The sequence below is a fragment of the Panthera uncia genome, chromosome B1, assembly GCF_023721935.1.
Source record: "Panthera uncia isolate 11264 chromosome B1, Puncia_PCG_1.0, whole genome shotgun sequence".
Lineage (NCBI taxonomy): Eukaryota > Metazoa > Chordata > Mammalia > Carnivora > Felidae > Panthera > Panthera uncia.
In genome coordinates, this window is record NC_064811.1 from 141,775,721 (window position 1) to 141,791,477 (window position 15,757).

A 15,757-nucleotide genomic window follows, 5' to 3' on the forward strand; every position below is an offset into this window, starting at 1 on the left:
GATGATAGATGATAGATAGATAGATAGATAGATAGATCATGATATCATAACATCCCAATAACCCTCTCCCCCCATTTCATTATGATTATTATTCAGGAGGGAAAACTGTATTCAGTGACCAACTGCCTTACTAAACTATGTACATCAGAAAGAGGTAAGGAAAACAGACTCAGAAATCTCATTGAATCAATCAGTTATCACCAATACCAGAAGCCTATGGATGGTGGAGACTATGGAAGATCCATCAAATACCTTGATTATCAGTCTACTGTTGAGTGGCTTTTGTAATAAAAACTATACCATGGTTAGACCAGGTAGTCTGGAAAGTCAAACACATGACACAGATTAGTTTCAAGGACCATAATTGTGTCCAGAGTCAGCTGATTGAACAGGGACAGCAGCGCTATCACTTGAAAAAGTGACAATAGATAAAAGGACTTCTAATAACCTCAAGAGGGGACCAAGTCAGAAGAAATACATCAGCCAAGCCCTGTGAATGATAGTTTCCTTCACAATGAATAAGGCAAATCAAGTTTGACTAGACTCACAACAGTGGCAAGCAATGGTAACTTTGGTGTCAGATACACAAAATACTATATGCCTGCTTTAGATGGTATATGTATTGTCATGTCCAGTATGATGATGGATCCAGGTAGGAACAGCATAATCTGGGCAACACAGGCTTGATTAGTAGCTGGATTCTAGTTGGTCTCATCAAGGAAAAAGCCCTTAGTGTGCAAATCTATGCAAGTGACACAAAAGTTCCTACCAGCAACCACAGTTTATTTTGACAGACTACAGCCACAAAGAAACCTTTGAGGCTTTTTCATGTGGGATCTGTACTTTCCCAAGTGTTAAACCAAAGAGATAGGCCTAACAGCCCAAGAGTGAGTAAAAAGATAAAATGTTTATCACAAATGATACTGGTCAGAACTATGAAAAAAATCTTCTTGATTTCTGCCCATGGAACACAAATTGTCCATTTTTGGTTCTGCACAGCTATTGCTGAACCATCAATAAACCAGGTCAGGACACTTAGGGCAACTGATTGAAGTCCGCATTGATTCAGCATCTTGTTTCAAGCAGCAGAGTAGGGTTAAAGTTTCCCCAAAGGAATAGCTGCCATTTTTTCATGTAAACTCATGATGCTCCTGGAGCCAGGCGGGCTGTTTTCTTCAGTATGCCATTTCCGTTCGATGAGACTTGCTGATTTCTTCCCACTTTGCTAGTCATTGAGTCCCAGTTGACCCATCAAAATGAGACTATCAGGCACAAAAGTCACAAGCCTCCATACATCAGGCATTCAATTTCTACAAGAATCCAGTAGCAAGTCAGCAAGCAACAACTGCTGCTTTCTAAAAGTGATACCCAGAAGTTGTATGAAGAAGGTGACAAGTTTAAAATGCCAAGAGGCACCTCTGGGATGCTGCCTTTTCTTGCCAGAGGTTCCCATCGGCAGACCATCTGTCACAGAGTTGTGTAGCAGATAGGAATTATTGGGGTTATAAGACCTTCCCCATATTTGCTATAGGTAGAGCACTATATGTGGCTCATTTCTTATCAAGAGCATTCTCTTTGGTACTTATCAGCATTCCCAAGAGAAACAAATAAACATAAATTCCAGCCATATTCAACAATAGATTACGGTACAGTGACATTAGCCCAAAGGACCTCAATAATAAGTTGTTTTAGTTTCCCTTTTTCCACTGCAAACCTTGCCCACACCCATCAACTGAATTTGGAGGAGACCCAAATTCAACCAATGGGTCCACATAGAATGGTTACCTTGGCAGCTATAGCCAACAAACTCATAAAAAGTTCAGTCCAGTCCTTCCATTCCCCAAAGTCCCCCAACATACTCAGACAGTCATGAACCCTTTAGTCCACAGTGGGACAGGAAGACCTTGGTCCCACTCCTAATTATTACTCTCCTGAAAGTAACAGAAGCTACGGTAGAAGGGAAGGAAAGACAAGGCACATGAGGGGATAAAGATCTGCAACAATAAGTGAGGTATTCATTTTCGGTATGTCACCTGTGTCCACCTTGATCAAAGGAACTTCAATGTTTTTGGCCTACACAAGCTTTACATCAGGTGGGGAATTCATCACTGCTGAAACCATGTTTCAACTTTGTGCGCTCTGGACTCAGTAGCCAGAGCCACATTTCTTTCTGGCCGCAGGCACAGAATTTGGTCCTTCTGACTGGTTTGGAGTTGGCTAATCTTTGAAATGGTTTTTAATGAGTCCATCTTTGAAATGGATTCTGTAGTACATGAAGAATGGATTCTTCATGGTAACAACTCTTAAGTCTTTGCCTGTCATTAACATAAGAGCTAGGGGAATTTTTCAGGGAATTATTGTTGAGTATTTTTATTCCACCTTGCTTTATACTCCCCCAAATTAATCATCATTATGCTTTTGACGAGTTAATGCTTCTTCAGTTATATTCACAATTTTTTATTTCTTTTTTCATTTTTCTTCTAATACCTAACTCCATGTTTCTGGCCTCAATGTCATTTTTCCAAAGGACACTTTTTAGCAGTTTTTTTTTTTCTAGAAATCATAAATAATTATTAAATTATTTCAGTTCTTTTCCTTAGGAAGAGCTTTATTTATTTTTTTCTTCATGGTTGAATATTAACTTAGATAGCTATAGAATTCTAGGCTGAATGCTAGTCACTTTTTCTTTGGTCTTTGTAGATATAATTTTAAATTTTTTCCTAGCCTTCACTGATAACTTTTGAGAAATCCATTCTCTCATTAAGAGTTTTCCTTTATAGATTACCTTTAATTCTCTGTTTGCTTTAACAATTTTTTAAAAATCCTAATATTTTGCAGTTTCACGGTATTAGTAAATAGGTTTTATCTAAATAACTGAAGATTCACATATTATATGATATTTTAAGTAGTGTCTCCCTGGTATTGTCCACATTCTCTCCTGCTATAAATCCTATTAAACAAAAGCTTGTTCTTGCCATTCAGTCTTCCAAGTCTCTTAACTTTGTATTCATATCATCTACTTATTGCCTGTCTCTGTGGAATTTTTTAGATTTTTCCAATTCATTAATTCCAGGTCAGTTGTTTATTAGATACTCCTCATATATATTGTGTTTTTAAATTCTAAAAGCTTTTCATTTCTAGAATTTTATTTGCCATTTTTTAGTGTGATTTTTTTTCATAGTGTTCTTTCTGATTGTTATCAATCGTCTCAAATTGACAGGGTTTTAATTCTGCCATTTGTAGAGTCCACTGTCTGTCCTCCTGGAAAATTGCTTCTAAGTACATACCAGATATTTTTGTTGTGAGAACTTTTAAAGTGATGCTCATCTTTTGCAGTGAGGTTTTTTTTTTTTCTCCCCCCTGAAGAGTCAGAGAATCTCTCTAGATTTGTCTGGCATTTGCTTCTTCCTGGCGTCCCAGGAGAATCACCAGCCCTGGATCAACTTTCATGATGATTTCTCTTCATGGAGTTCTCAGCCCATCGGGTACAGTAGAATAAATTTAAAAGTCATGCCCAAGGGAGACACAGCTCTATTATTTTGGATTCTCAAGGAAAATATCCTTCTTCTTAACCCAGACAATGAAAGGTGAGCTTTCTGCTCATCTTCCAATGTTGAGTGCTGGTTTTTTTTTTTCCTAGTTCATAGTTTAACTGAAGGTATAATCCTTTGAGGTTCCCAACCTCATAGAGGTTTCAGACTTACTTAGTTCCTTGTATTACACTGGCCCCATAAATGCTCTCCTGTCCTCATATAATGTTCCACACTGAGCACTGAAATCCAAAACAAATAGTTCTCAAAAACAATCTCTATTCTCCCAAGTCACCTGCAAAATCATCTCCAAGGGTCAGCTGATTTGCTTATCCTCTGGTTTTCATTTTATCCCCTGGATTTTACACCCAGGGGTTTCTTTATTCTGAAATCAAGCATACTTAAAACAGTGTGTGTTATTTTTTTATTGTGGTATTTAGAGGGGAGGGTTTTAGCTTTAATATACTATGTTTCTCCAGAAGACCAAAGCATTATCATCATTAACAGATAAAAATTAGCTCAAATTTCCAATGAAAATTGAATCATTAAGTAACTATGAAAACATCTATAAAAGAATATTCACTTACTATTAGGATGATGCAGCTTGCATAAATGTTTTTATAATATAATATAAAACCATGTGAATATTTACACAATGAATATTGGGGTAGGTAGAATTGAATATTGGGCACACTTTATATAGGCTTACATCACTGAGTGTTTAAAGAGCAAGTATCCTTTTTTACGATAAGAGTAAAAGGCATATAAGTTAAAAGCATATAAAAGTGTTCCCCTGAGCATATTCAGACAAGCAAAATGTTAGTCATCTGTCTACTTCTTGCCCCTGATTACACATAATTATGTAAAGGCGTGAAGAACAAGGAAGAGGAAACTGCCATTTCACTTCTAGTTTAAATGGAGTGGTCAGAAGAGCTGCACCATGGGTAATCTACAGTTTCATCAGTAGCACAGAACAGCTCAATTTGAAAAGCAAGTAGTCATTAGCTTAATGCAAGGCCAAGCTGTGATTCCCACAGAGTCCCTTTAGGGCAAATCTTTGGCAAACACGAAAGCAGAGGCAGTCAGGCTGAGGAAAGTAACACTCCAAAGGTTGCATCCACAAAGTTATTTATATAACTCCAAGCCAGAATTTAAGGCTTTAATTAGAGCACCTATTTGAAGGCTCCTCTTTGAACACGCAAAGTTTAACTATTTAAACATATTATTCAATATTTATTTTCCCCACGGAAAGTAATCTCTCCTTCCAGATGTCCTGATGATATCATACAATTTCTACTACGATAGCACTTAGCACATTTTGCATAGCAAAGTAATTGTAATTTCTGTGTTTCTGCCCCTCCACTAAATAAAACTGCTTGAGGAGAGGGACTTTGGCTTGTTCATCTTTGAATGGCCAAGAATGACTCCAAACAAATAATTCTTGAATTATAAGTGGTCCTCATTCATTTATCCATTTTATAACAATTTGTGTAAGTTCTTAGTCTGTAGCAGGCACATTCTTAGGGGCTGGTGAAGTAGCCATGAATAAAAAAGACCAAAAGCCCTGCCATAATGGAGCTTATATTCTACCTGGGTGAGACAGATTTAAAAAAAAAAAAAAAAAAAAAGGGTAGTAAAATGTGTCATGTTAGAAAGTAACAGTGCTATGGAAAAAACAAAAAAAACAAAAAAAAAACGAAAGCCTGGTAAGAAATATAGCAAGTGCTGGGGAAACCAGGTTTAATTTAAAACAGTGTGACAAAGGCAAGCTTCATTAAGAAGTCAGGGAAGGGTGAGCCACATGAAAGAACATTCAAGGAAGAGTGAAGGGCAAAAGCAAAGGCCCTGAGGCGGAAATAGATCTGTTATTAATCTGAGATCAACTACACAAAAGCAGTTGTAGTTTATCCTGGAGTATAGAGTGGGAAAGGGCATTTCCAGCAGAGGAGTGACTGATCTGATTTGTATTTTTACAGGATCACACTGTCCTGTGTGTTGAGGGGAGACTGTCAGGGGCAAAGACAGAAGGGAAACTCATTTGGAGGTTATTACATTAACACAGGGCAGTGGGGATTGTGGTCTGGATGAGGTCTGTAGCAGTGAGGGGTGGTAAGAAATCCTCCATTTCGAGACAATAGAATTTACTGACAATTGGATATTATTAAAAGTTGTGGGAAATACAATATAACAGATAAAATCTGATGTGGAAAGAGAGAGACACAAAGAAAGGAAGAGGAAAGAGTGGGAGACAGTCTGGTATTAGCCATTTTGATCCGCAGCAAATTATTTAATAATTTTTGAAGAAAAGACATTTTTTTCAGTACCTAATACGTGCCAGAAAAAAATTTAAGGATTTCACTTGAGTTAAATATTTTTATACTTGGATCTACCCGTGAGTAGATGCTGTTATTTTCACTTTACATATAGGGAAGCAGACACAATGACGTTAAGTAACCTACTTGCGATCTCACAGCTGCTACTTTCCACAGCCAGGATTCAAACCTAAATACTTTACCTCCAGAGCTGGTAGACTCTAATGGCATTATATGATGTCTGATACTGTTTCTTTCACTGAAATTATATAATTTCATTGACATCTTTTATACAATCCGTTTCGATAGCCATGTCACGCACGTGCTCGCTTGTATGCACACCTGAGTTACGCAACAAAGATATGCCAGCGCCATCTAGTGGCCCTACTAATCTCAGTTTGCAGTGGAATGCGTACATCTGGGTTCAGTATTACCATAGGATGGCATAATATGTAAAGTAACCGAAGATGTTGTTATAAATATTTGGGAAGGATGGTGATCAAAGAAATGTAACTAAAGATTAAATAAAGTACTTGCCTGCAATACCCAAGTGATTATCAGCTTGAACATTGACTTTATCCTTTACAAATAATCAGTAGGATAGGGTCTTCTCTAAATGAATGAGCATTCATTCATTTATTCTTGCACTTGTTTATATATTCGTTTATAAATTATATATACCATATACTCTGAACATCATATACTCAGTACTGTGAGATAGATAGATAGATATAGAGATAGATAAATGAATTTAGTAAAATTTATGTGAAAGTCCATGTCCTGACAGACTTTGGTGAGAAATGAATGCATATAATATAGTCATGAAAATCTGGTATAATAAATGAAAAGCTAGAGAAGTTTTGGCAAAGAAATAATCAGCTTCACTTAGAGTTATAGAAAGGCTCATAAAAGAGATAATGCTAATGTTTCTACCTTTCCATCAACTGCCAAGTACCAATATCTTCTCACAATAAAAGTATATTACATTGACCCGTTTGCATTTAAACCTTCAATGCACTGCCGCTACATTTAAAAGTTCATAAATACTACATTTACCACCTATATGATATGTTCATCACCTTGCTGATATATCACTAGTGGCTTTCTATGGCCTACATAACATGGAAAAGGAGACAAGAAGGCCAGAATGGCTGATATCAAATCCTGGCTCCATCACTTACTTGTTTAGCTACGTGAAACTTGCTACTTAAGCTCTATGTGCCATGATTTTCTCACCTATATCATGGGATGTTTATACTTCCTATTTCATAGGGTTGTTGCAATGAGTTATTACAATTATTCTAATACTCAGAATCCTGTCTGACAGAGAGTAAACATTAAATCTTAGTGGTTAATACAATCACCACACTCCTCTGTTTAAATCTCCATTCTTAGGACCTTTTCTCTCTGAACTAGAAGGCATACTGGAATAACTGACATCCAAAGTGTCTTTTAAAACATTGAGATTTCAAATCAGTTCAATGTTTGTTGAGAGCTAGAGTTAACTGCATTATGTCCTGTTTTTCTCCATTTCAGTAATGTTCAGTTGGAATAAAAGAACAAGCATCCTACCTTCAGGCAGGTTGTTACATTACTCATCCAAAGAGCTTTTCAAACTCTTCCTCTCACCTAGGATTCTCATATGGCCCCCAACCCCAGCCCAGTTAAAGAATCATTGTTTTATGGCACCAGCATTAATGATGGGTGTATAATTCTAGTGTGGAAAACAATGCTAAAAACTATTAAATAAGATGACAATTTGAAACTGGGTATTAACTAGTATGACACACAAATAGATTAGAGGATGTATTTGAAAGAGTTAAATAAATGGGAGCTTTAGAAAACATTCTTTTTGTAGATGCCAAAATAACATGTTAAGATAAAATTTAAAATCCACAATATTGAGGCACAAGTTATATAAAATACTCATTTCAGTACACTTTGATGAGTTCTCACTCACGTCCCCACAAGCACTATCAAAATATAGAGCATGTCTCACACCCCAAAATTTTGTTTCCCCCGCTTTGCAGGCCATCTTCTGCTAACTTCTTGCTCACAGCACCAGCTGTGATCTCTTCTGATTTCTTCTCTTTTCTTGTATTTGTAGATTAACTTTGTCTTTCTAGAACTTTTATAAGTAGGATCATGTAATATGTGCTCTTTTGTGTCCAGATTCATTTTCTCAGCACATAGTTCTTAACATCCATAGATGTTGTAAGACTCTTGGTTCATTTCCTTTTTATTGCTGAGTATTATTCCACATATGTATATGCCAATATTTGTTTATCCATTCACCTGTTGAAGGACATTTGGGTGATTTCCAATTGGGGTTGTCATGAATAAAGCTGCCATAAACATTCATGTTCTGAACTCATAAACTTTAAATTTATTTGTTAATGCTTCGAGTGGATTTCATGCAGTTTATATTTATTAGAAATTACAAGAGTTCTAAAGTGGTATACTCCTACCAGTATTAATATGATAGTTCCAAATGATCCACATCCTTGCTAATACCTGATATCATCAGTCTTTGTAATATTAGCCACTGAAGAGAACGTGTAGTGTTATCTCATTGTGGCTTTAATTCCTATTAGTCTAATGACTAATGTTAAGCATCATTTTATGGGTTTATTCCCCAATTGTTTATTTTTTTTTTGGTTAAGTATCAGTCCAAATCCCTTGTGAGTATTTTTATCAGATTGTCTTCTTATTATTGAGTTTTAAGAAATTTTTATACCTGCTGGGCACAAGTCTTTTGTCAAATATGTGAGTGACACCTGTGATCTTCTTAGAAGAATTGAAGTTTTTATTTTGACAAAGTCAAATTTATCATGTTTTGTTTTGTTTTGTTTTCATTTATGGGTTGTTACTTTTATGTACTGTCCAAGAATTCCTTGCTACACCGACTCAAAGATTTGTTCCTATGCTTTCTCCTACAAGCATTAGAGTTTTAGCTTTTCTTTTTAGGTATATACCTCTTGCATAACATACACGTAGTAAGAGCAGGTATCTTTGCCTTGTTCTCAGTCCTAGGATATGAGCATTCATTTTTCATTACTAGGCATCATCTCATTTTTATAAATGCCCTCTATCAATTTAAAATCCCCTCTATTCATTCTTCCCTAAGAGTTTCTCTTATGTTTATGTGTTAACCTTTTTCAAATGCCTTTGCTACACCCATTGATACCATCATGCAGCTTTTCTCCTTATACTGCTAAAATGAGGAATTGTATTTATTGATTTTCAAGTGTAAACTGAGCTTGCATTCCTTGGACAAATCCTACTTGGTCATTACATATCATTCCTTTGACATATTATACATACTGATGGATTTAATTTATAAAATTTGGATATACCACATTTTTTTTTTGCATCTGTGTTCATAAGGGATATCAACATGCAATTTTCTTTGCATGTGAAGTTTTTGGATTTCGGGATTAGAGCAATACTGGCCACATAAAATAAATTGAGAAGTCATCTTTCATCTATCATTGCTACAAGATTTTGTGTAGAGTTGATTTGATTTCTACCTTAAATGTCTGATGGATTTTATTAGTGATTGCACCGGGGTCTAAAGATTGGCAACGTGGGATTAATTATGAACTTAATTTCTTTAATTAATATAAAGAAATTCAGATTGAGTACAAAGTTCTGCTTGAGTTTTCTTTGATAATTTGTATATTTCAAGAAATTGGCACATTACAACTAGTTTTAAAATTTAGTGGCATTCAAATGTCCATCTACTGATGAGTGGAAAAAGAAGATGTGGTATATATATACAATGGAATATTACTCAGCAATCAAAAAGAATGAAATCCTGCCATTTGCAACAACATGGATGGAACTAGAGTATATTACGCTAAGCGAAATAAGTCAGAGAAAGACAGATATCACATGATTTCATTCTTATGTGGAATTTAAGAAGCCAAACAGATGAACATAGGAGAAGAGAAGCAAAAATAAGATAAAAACAGAAAGGTAGATGAACCATAAGAGACTCTTAAATACAGAGAATAACCTGAGGGTTACTGAAGGGGTGTTGGATGGAGGGATCGACTAAATGAACAAGGGACATTAAGGAGGATGTTAGGATGAGCACGGATGTTGTATGTAAGTGATGAATCACTAATTACTATTCCCGAAGACAAATAAATTAATTAATACAATTTAATGTTATTAAATTGTTCATAATATTTCTCTTTTTTTCCTTTGTCTGTAGTATTTGTACAAGCCACTCTTACAGGGGCGCCTGGGTGGCTCAGTCAGTTAAGTGTCCGACTTTGGCTCAGGTCATGATCTCGCGGTCCGTGAGTTCAAGCCCTGCGTCGGGCTCTGTGCTGACAGCTCAGAGCCTGGAGCCTGTTTCAGATTCTGTGTCTCCCTCTTTCTCTGACCCTCCCCTGTTCATGCTCTCTCTCTCTGTCTCAAAAATAAATAAACGTTAAAAAAAGTTTAAAAAAAAACAAAAACAAGCCACTCTTACATTCCCAATATTGATATTTTGTATTTTCTTTTTTCTCTTTTTAAAACAAGTTTTAATGTTTATTTTTGTGTGTATGTGTGTGAGAAAGAGAGAGAGACAGAGCATGAGCAGGGGAGGGGTAGCGAGAGAGGAGACACAGAAGGCAAAGCAGGCTCCAGACTCTGAGCTGTCAGCACAGAGCCCAACATGGGGCTCGAACTCAAGAACCGTGAGATCATGACCTGAGACAAAGTCAAACACTTAATCAACTGAGCTATCCAGGCACCCCTCTCTTTTCTTAATCAGCCCAATTAAAATTTTATTAGCATTACTGATCTTTTTAGAGAATCAGATTTTGATTTTATTAACAGTTTCTAGTATTTAGCAATTTTTTGTTTTATTGGGTTCTGATCCTGTTATTATTTTCTTTGTTCTTATTCTGAATTTAATTTACCCTTTCTAGTTTTTGTTTTTTTGATGTGGAATCTTGGATCATTCATTTCATATGTTTTTCTTCTAATGTAAATGTTTAAAGCTAGAAATTTACTGTCAAACACTATCTTAGCTGCATTCCACAAATTATAACATGTTGCATTTTCACCTTCATCAAATTGAAAGTATTTTCTAACTTCCTTGTGATGTATTATTTGATCCTTACATCGTGTCGAAGTATATTTTTTAATTTCCAAATATTTCAGATTCTCTAGATACATTTTTATTGTTAGTTTTGAAGTTAATTGTGTTGTAATGAGAGAACAAATTCTTGAAGAGGTACATCACAAGCCACATTGAAGGAAACATCTCAATCATGTGCTAGTCCAACTAGCCAGGACTTGATTACTGGGAAGGAGCTACAGGTGGGCATGGGAGAGGGCGAACAGGCAGAGGATTGAGAAAGCAAAGAAAGCCTGGCCAGGACAGTATAGTCAGGGAGTTAAACTCTCTATTTCCATGTCTAGGACAGAAAGCATGATCTTAAGGGCAAAGTTGAAGTTTGAATGTAGCTTGTCCAGACCCTAGTCCCACTCCTACTTGACTTCACCCTTAAAACACTTGTGCAAGGTAGACTTGACTTGAAGGTGAGGAAGAGGAAGAGTGATTAAAATTACTTAGTAATTTTTAAATAAAAAAAGTTATTCGATCTGTTGCAGACTCTCATAGATCCCCTACATGAATATTTGATTCCTTTTTTAAAAGATTTTTTTTTAATCTGGAAGAGACCATTAAGAAAAGAAGTATTGTATCCTAGATTTTTAAAATAACAAAATGATGGGAAATTATTTATGGAAATAATTTTAAGGGCACAGGCCTCTTTATATAAAATATACTACATTTTAAATTTGTAAGGGGTTGAAATTAAAGTTTAGATAGCTAGTTTTTTTTAATCCAAAATCTGTTTATTGGGATAGTTCCCCACTCATGTTGACTCAGGGTGCATTTAGTGCTGCTTCAATCTGAAGGAGCATCCTTCTATGAGCCTTGCTTTTCCTCCTGTCGGCTGGCACAGGACGGTGGAGCAGTCCACACATAGCACCACCGTCTGCGTGTGGCTGAACACGGTGGTGATTTTGTAGCACCCTGGGCACTTCGCGTCCATGAAGTAGGAGTTGGGGCTCTGCACCAGGTGCTTCTTCTTGTGTTTTCTTCTCCTCTTCCGGGGACGGGTGCAGGAGGTCCTTCGCAAGGGGCATGTTCTCGTGGGCAGGTCGTCACCGCCGGAAAGGCTAAAATAGCTAATATTTTAATCAAGATTTGTATCTCTTGATGATGCACATTGAGAAAAAAAAAATCTTCATTTTAAGAAGCCATAATTATTTGTTGCATTAATGGGACACAGGTTTAGAGTTCCTTTGTCACCAAAAGCTTCCATGGTTCCTGAGTTCCCACAGGAGCCAAGATCCAGTTATCACGTAATTCTGTGCTATAAAGTCTAGTTTAATACCCATCTTCTCCTCAAGTGGATCTTTCAGTCTCTACAGATTGACTTATTCACGCCCCATAGGAAAACACCGATATACAGGTACAAGGATTTCCCCTGCAGGCTCTGCATTTTTCTTTTACTGACTGACTTACCTTCCTGAATGTGGATTAGTCAGGGTTCTGGAGAGAAACAGAACCAACAGCATATGCATATATGCACATACCTGCTTGATAGGTGGCATTAGTAAGACTCCCTACTGGACAAGTCTGGGAAGAGCATCTGCCACACCTGGGGCACCAGGTGTTTATCCTCTCAGGAATCTCCGATTGGCTCTTGGCTCTTTTAGAACTCTGAGCTCCCGGGATGGGGCTCTCTCTCTGGGAAGAGTGGTATGGCCATAGCGCCGCAGGCCTCTCTCTGCCATTCTCCCAGCCACCCCTGACACTCAGCAAATCCCAGCGCATCCTGGGCCCGCCCCTCCATCAGGATCCACACTTCCTCCTCCCACCTATCAAAGAAAGAAAGAAAGAAAGAAAGAAAGAAAGAAAGAAAGAAAGAAAAAGTGTATCTCTCTGTCCCTCAGTCCCTCTCCCACACTCACTCTCTCACTGTCCAAATCATGTAGGACCTTATAGCAATGTCATGGAGCTCAATATTTCTTGTAACAGTAATGGAAAACTGTTCAAAGAGAGCAAGGTAATCTCTGTCAATCTAAAGAGAGATTTTTTTTAAGGAATTAGCTTACATGATTGTGGTGACTGGCAAGCTCAAAATCTGTCCGGTAGGCCACCAAGCTGGGGACTCAGGGAAGAGTTGGCAGTTCAATTTCAAAGGCAGTCTGCAGGCAGAATTCTCCCTTCTTTGGGGAATGTTAGCCTTTTTCTATTAAAGCCTTTAACTAACTGGATGAGGGCCACCCATATTTTGGAGACTAATGCTTTACTCATCTACCAGATATGTTCACACAAAACCTCTAGAATAATGTACGACCTAAAATCTGGGCACTGTGGGCCAACCAAGGTGACACATAAAGTTAACCTTACAAATGGCTTCTCCATCTCCTGTCACAGTGCTACATGTCCTTCCTTGTCTAAACGTAACTTGGTTCTGTAATCCTATAAATCCATTCTGATCTCTTACCTGAATTCATCTAATTGTTTTGTACTACTGCTTTAGTATCTTATAATGTGAAAAATGATATTGAAAGCCTTAGAAAATGTATTAGCTCACATTTTTACTTATGTTACCTCTGGGTTTGTGGAATATCAATCTCCTTGAAAACAGAGACTGTGTTGCAATTCTCCAGCACCTACCACTATGTCTGGGAAATGGTATTAAATCAAACAGTATTGAATAACTGCAATCTTTCACTCAAAAAAATTTATTGAGCTCTTGTGTGCATAAGAATATAAGTTTCACAAGCTCATATGTTTATATATATTCTATTCTTTGATATAGCCCCAATACCTAGAAGAAAGCTTGGCTCACATCACCTTAACAACTATTTGGTAAAGAAATTAGAAATAGTCACTGGTGCATAATGAGGGAATTAAATTGAATATAAGTTTCACGGAAGGGGAGATCTTATGCTTCTTGTATATACTCCAAGCATCTGACACAACTCTGGGCATTTATTAATTGCTCATTAAATGAATTGCATTGACCCTAGCAAAAATTCAATAGATTCTCTGCATTACTGGTTACCAACTTATGGATAAATGCTTTATTTGCTAAATAAGAAAATCCACAATCTAGGAATGATGTTGTCAGATTATACTAAATAAAATGAAAATTATGACTATTTTGTTTTTATTGTAACAAAGCTTATTATGTCTTATTGGCAGCTTTTGCTTGAATCTATTATTGAATCACCTCAAAACTAAAATATTGCATATTTTTAAAGTACAACTGAATATACTCTATATATTTTAGCAAGAAATGTTAAGTTTTAAACATCTTTCAGATATGTGTGTAACTCTACAAAAAATGCATTTAACATTCACATTTTTAAATAGCCAGTCTACACTAATAAAATAAAAGTGAAAATTAAAATGATCAATTTTATACTTCTATAATCTGTATTCCAAGAACTAAAATTCAGCATGCTTGTTTTTCTCCTGAAGTGTTTAACTTTCAATATTTTAAACAAATGTATTACCATGGCTATTTGATGAAAGTTCTTCGATTACTCAATTCATTTACACAGCTTTTTGGCAATAGTATAACCATGAACTCCTGCTAATAGATACTGCTTCAATGATAAAATAAAATGTATATTTTATTTAAGGACTAATGTTTCATTAATTCCATATAAGAAAACTAAGAACTCTCAACTATAATGTTTTTAGTTTCAAATTTTACTTATTTTCATAATGAGATCAACACAGAAGTTGGGGCTGGGATTAGGGAAAGATGATCATTTTGTATTTACATGACTAGAATGTCCATGTATATGACCTCTCATGCAGAGATATGATTACGTAAGACACTTTCAAACCCATCAAGTCCATCCACTCCTGTAATGCAAAACCAGGCTTCTTACTATGTGAAATGACATAGGAAAGGACATCTTAGTAGACTTTCTGCAATTATCCCATTTCTCTTGTAAAGTTAGTACCTGATATAATAAAAGTATTTACTTTTCCACCCATAGGACCTAATTGGTGACCTGAAGGAGAAACTTTCAGATCACTTCAAAGATGTCATGGTTGGCCTCATGTACCCGCCACCTTCTTATGATGCTCATGAACTCTGGCATGCCATGAAGGTACTATTCTGATACAAAAATATACCTGTAACAAGTGCAGGGCAATATTTCAGTAGAGAGGGAACTGCCCTGTGATGTTCCTGTATGTGATCAGGGGTGGGGGAGAGAATATCTGAGCAAAAACAAAACAGTGAGGGGCGCCTGGGTGGCTTAGTTAAGTGGCTGGACTTCGGCTCAGGTCATGATCTCTGAGTTCGCGAGTTCGAGTCCCGCAACCGGCACTGTGCGGACGGCTCAGAGCCTGGAACCTGCTTCGGATTCTGTGTCTCCCTCTTTCCCTGTGTGTCTGTCCCTCCCCAGCTTGCACTGTGTCTGTGTCTCTCAAAAATAAATATACGTTAAAAAATAAGTAAGTAAGTAAATAAATAAATAAATAAATAAATAAATAAAACAGTGACGATGCTGTGCTCAGGTGAAGTGACCCTGTTAGGAAGAGAGGGCTTCTAGAGCCCAGGAGCTTGGATCAGCCTATTCTTTTGCTGCACAAACTCAGATTCACTGACCCAGCTCTATGCTGAACAACGAAAAAAACCCAAAAAAACAAAATAAGCCTCCAGGGCTGTCCATATTTATCTCTCCCTAGTACACATTCATATATTAAGCAAAAATGTTATAAAACATGTGAACCTCTTCAAACTATTTGTAAACATTGGACTAAGTAAAAGTGGGATACTGAGTCAGAGACAAAATATAGATGATATCTTTGTTTATTTTTGTAACCTCAAGTTACTCCTTTCCAAAAACTATTGCTCAAAAGTATAAAAC

At 36.6% G+C, this 15,757-nt stretch overlaps 1 protein-coding gene and 1 pseudogene across 1 annotated transcript in view; one reads left to right on the plus strand and one right to left on the minus strand.

Moving 5' to 3' along the window:
- Window positions 1–15,757, plus strand: part of ANXA10 (annexin A10) — a 127,839-nt gene that overhangs the window by 84,255 nt on the left and 27,827 nt on the right. The window contains exon 4 of the mRNA XM_049630067.1: window positions 14,879–14,992. Within this exon, the coding sequence (XP_049486024.1) occupies window positions 14,879–14,992 (114 nt within the window). The remainder of the gene's footprint in view (window positions 1–14,878; window positions 14,993–15,757) is intronic.
- On the minus strand, window positions 11,661–12,053 carry LOC125923194 (40S ribosomal protein S27-like; annotated as a pseudogene).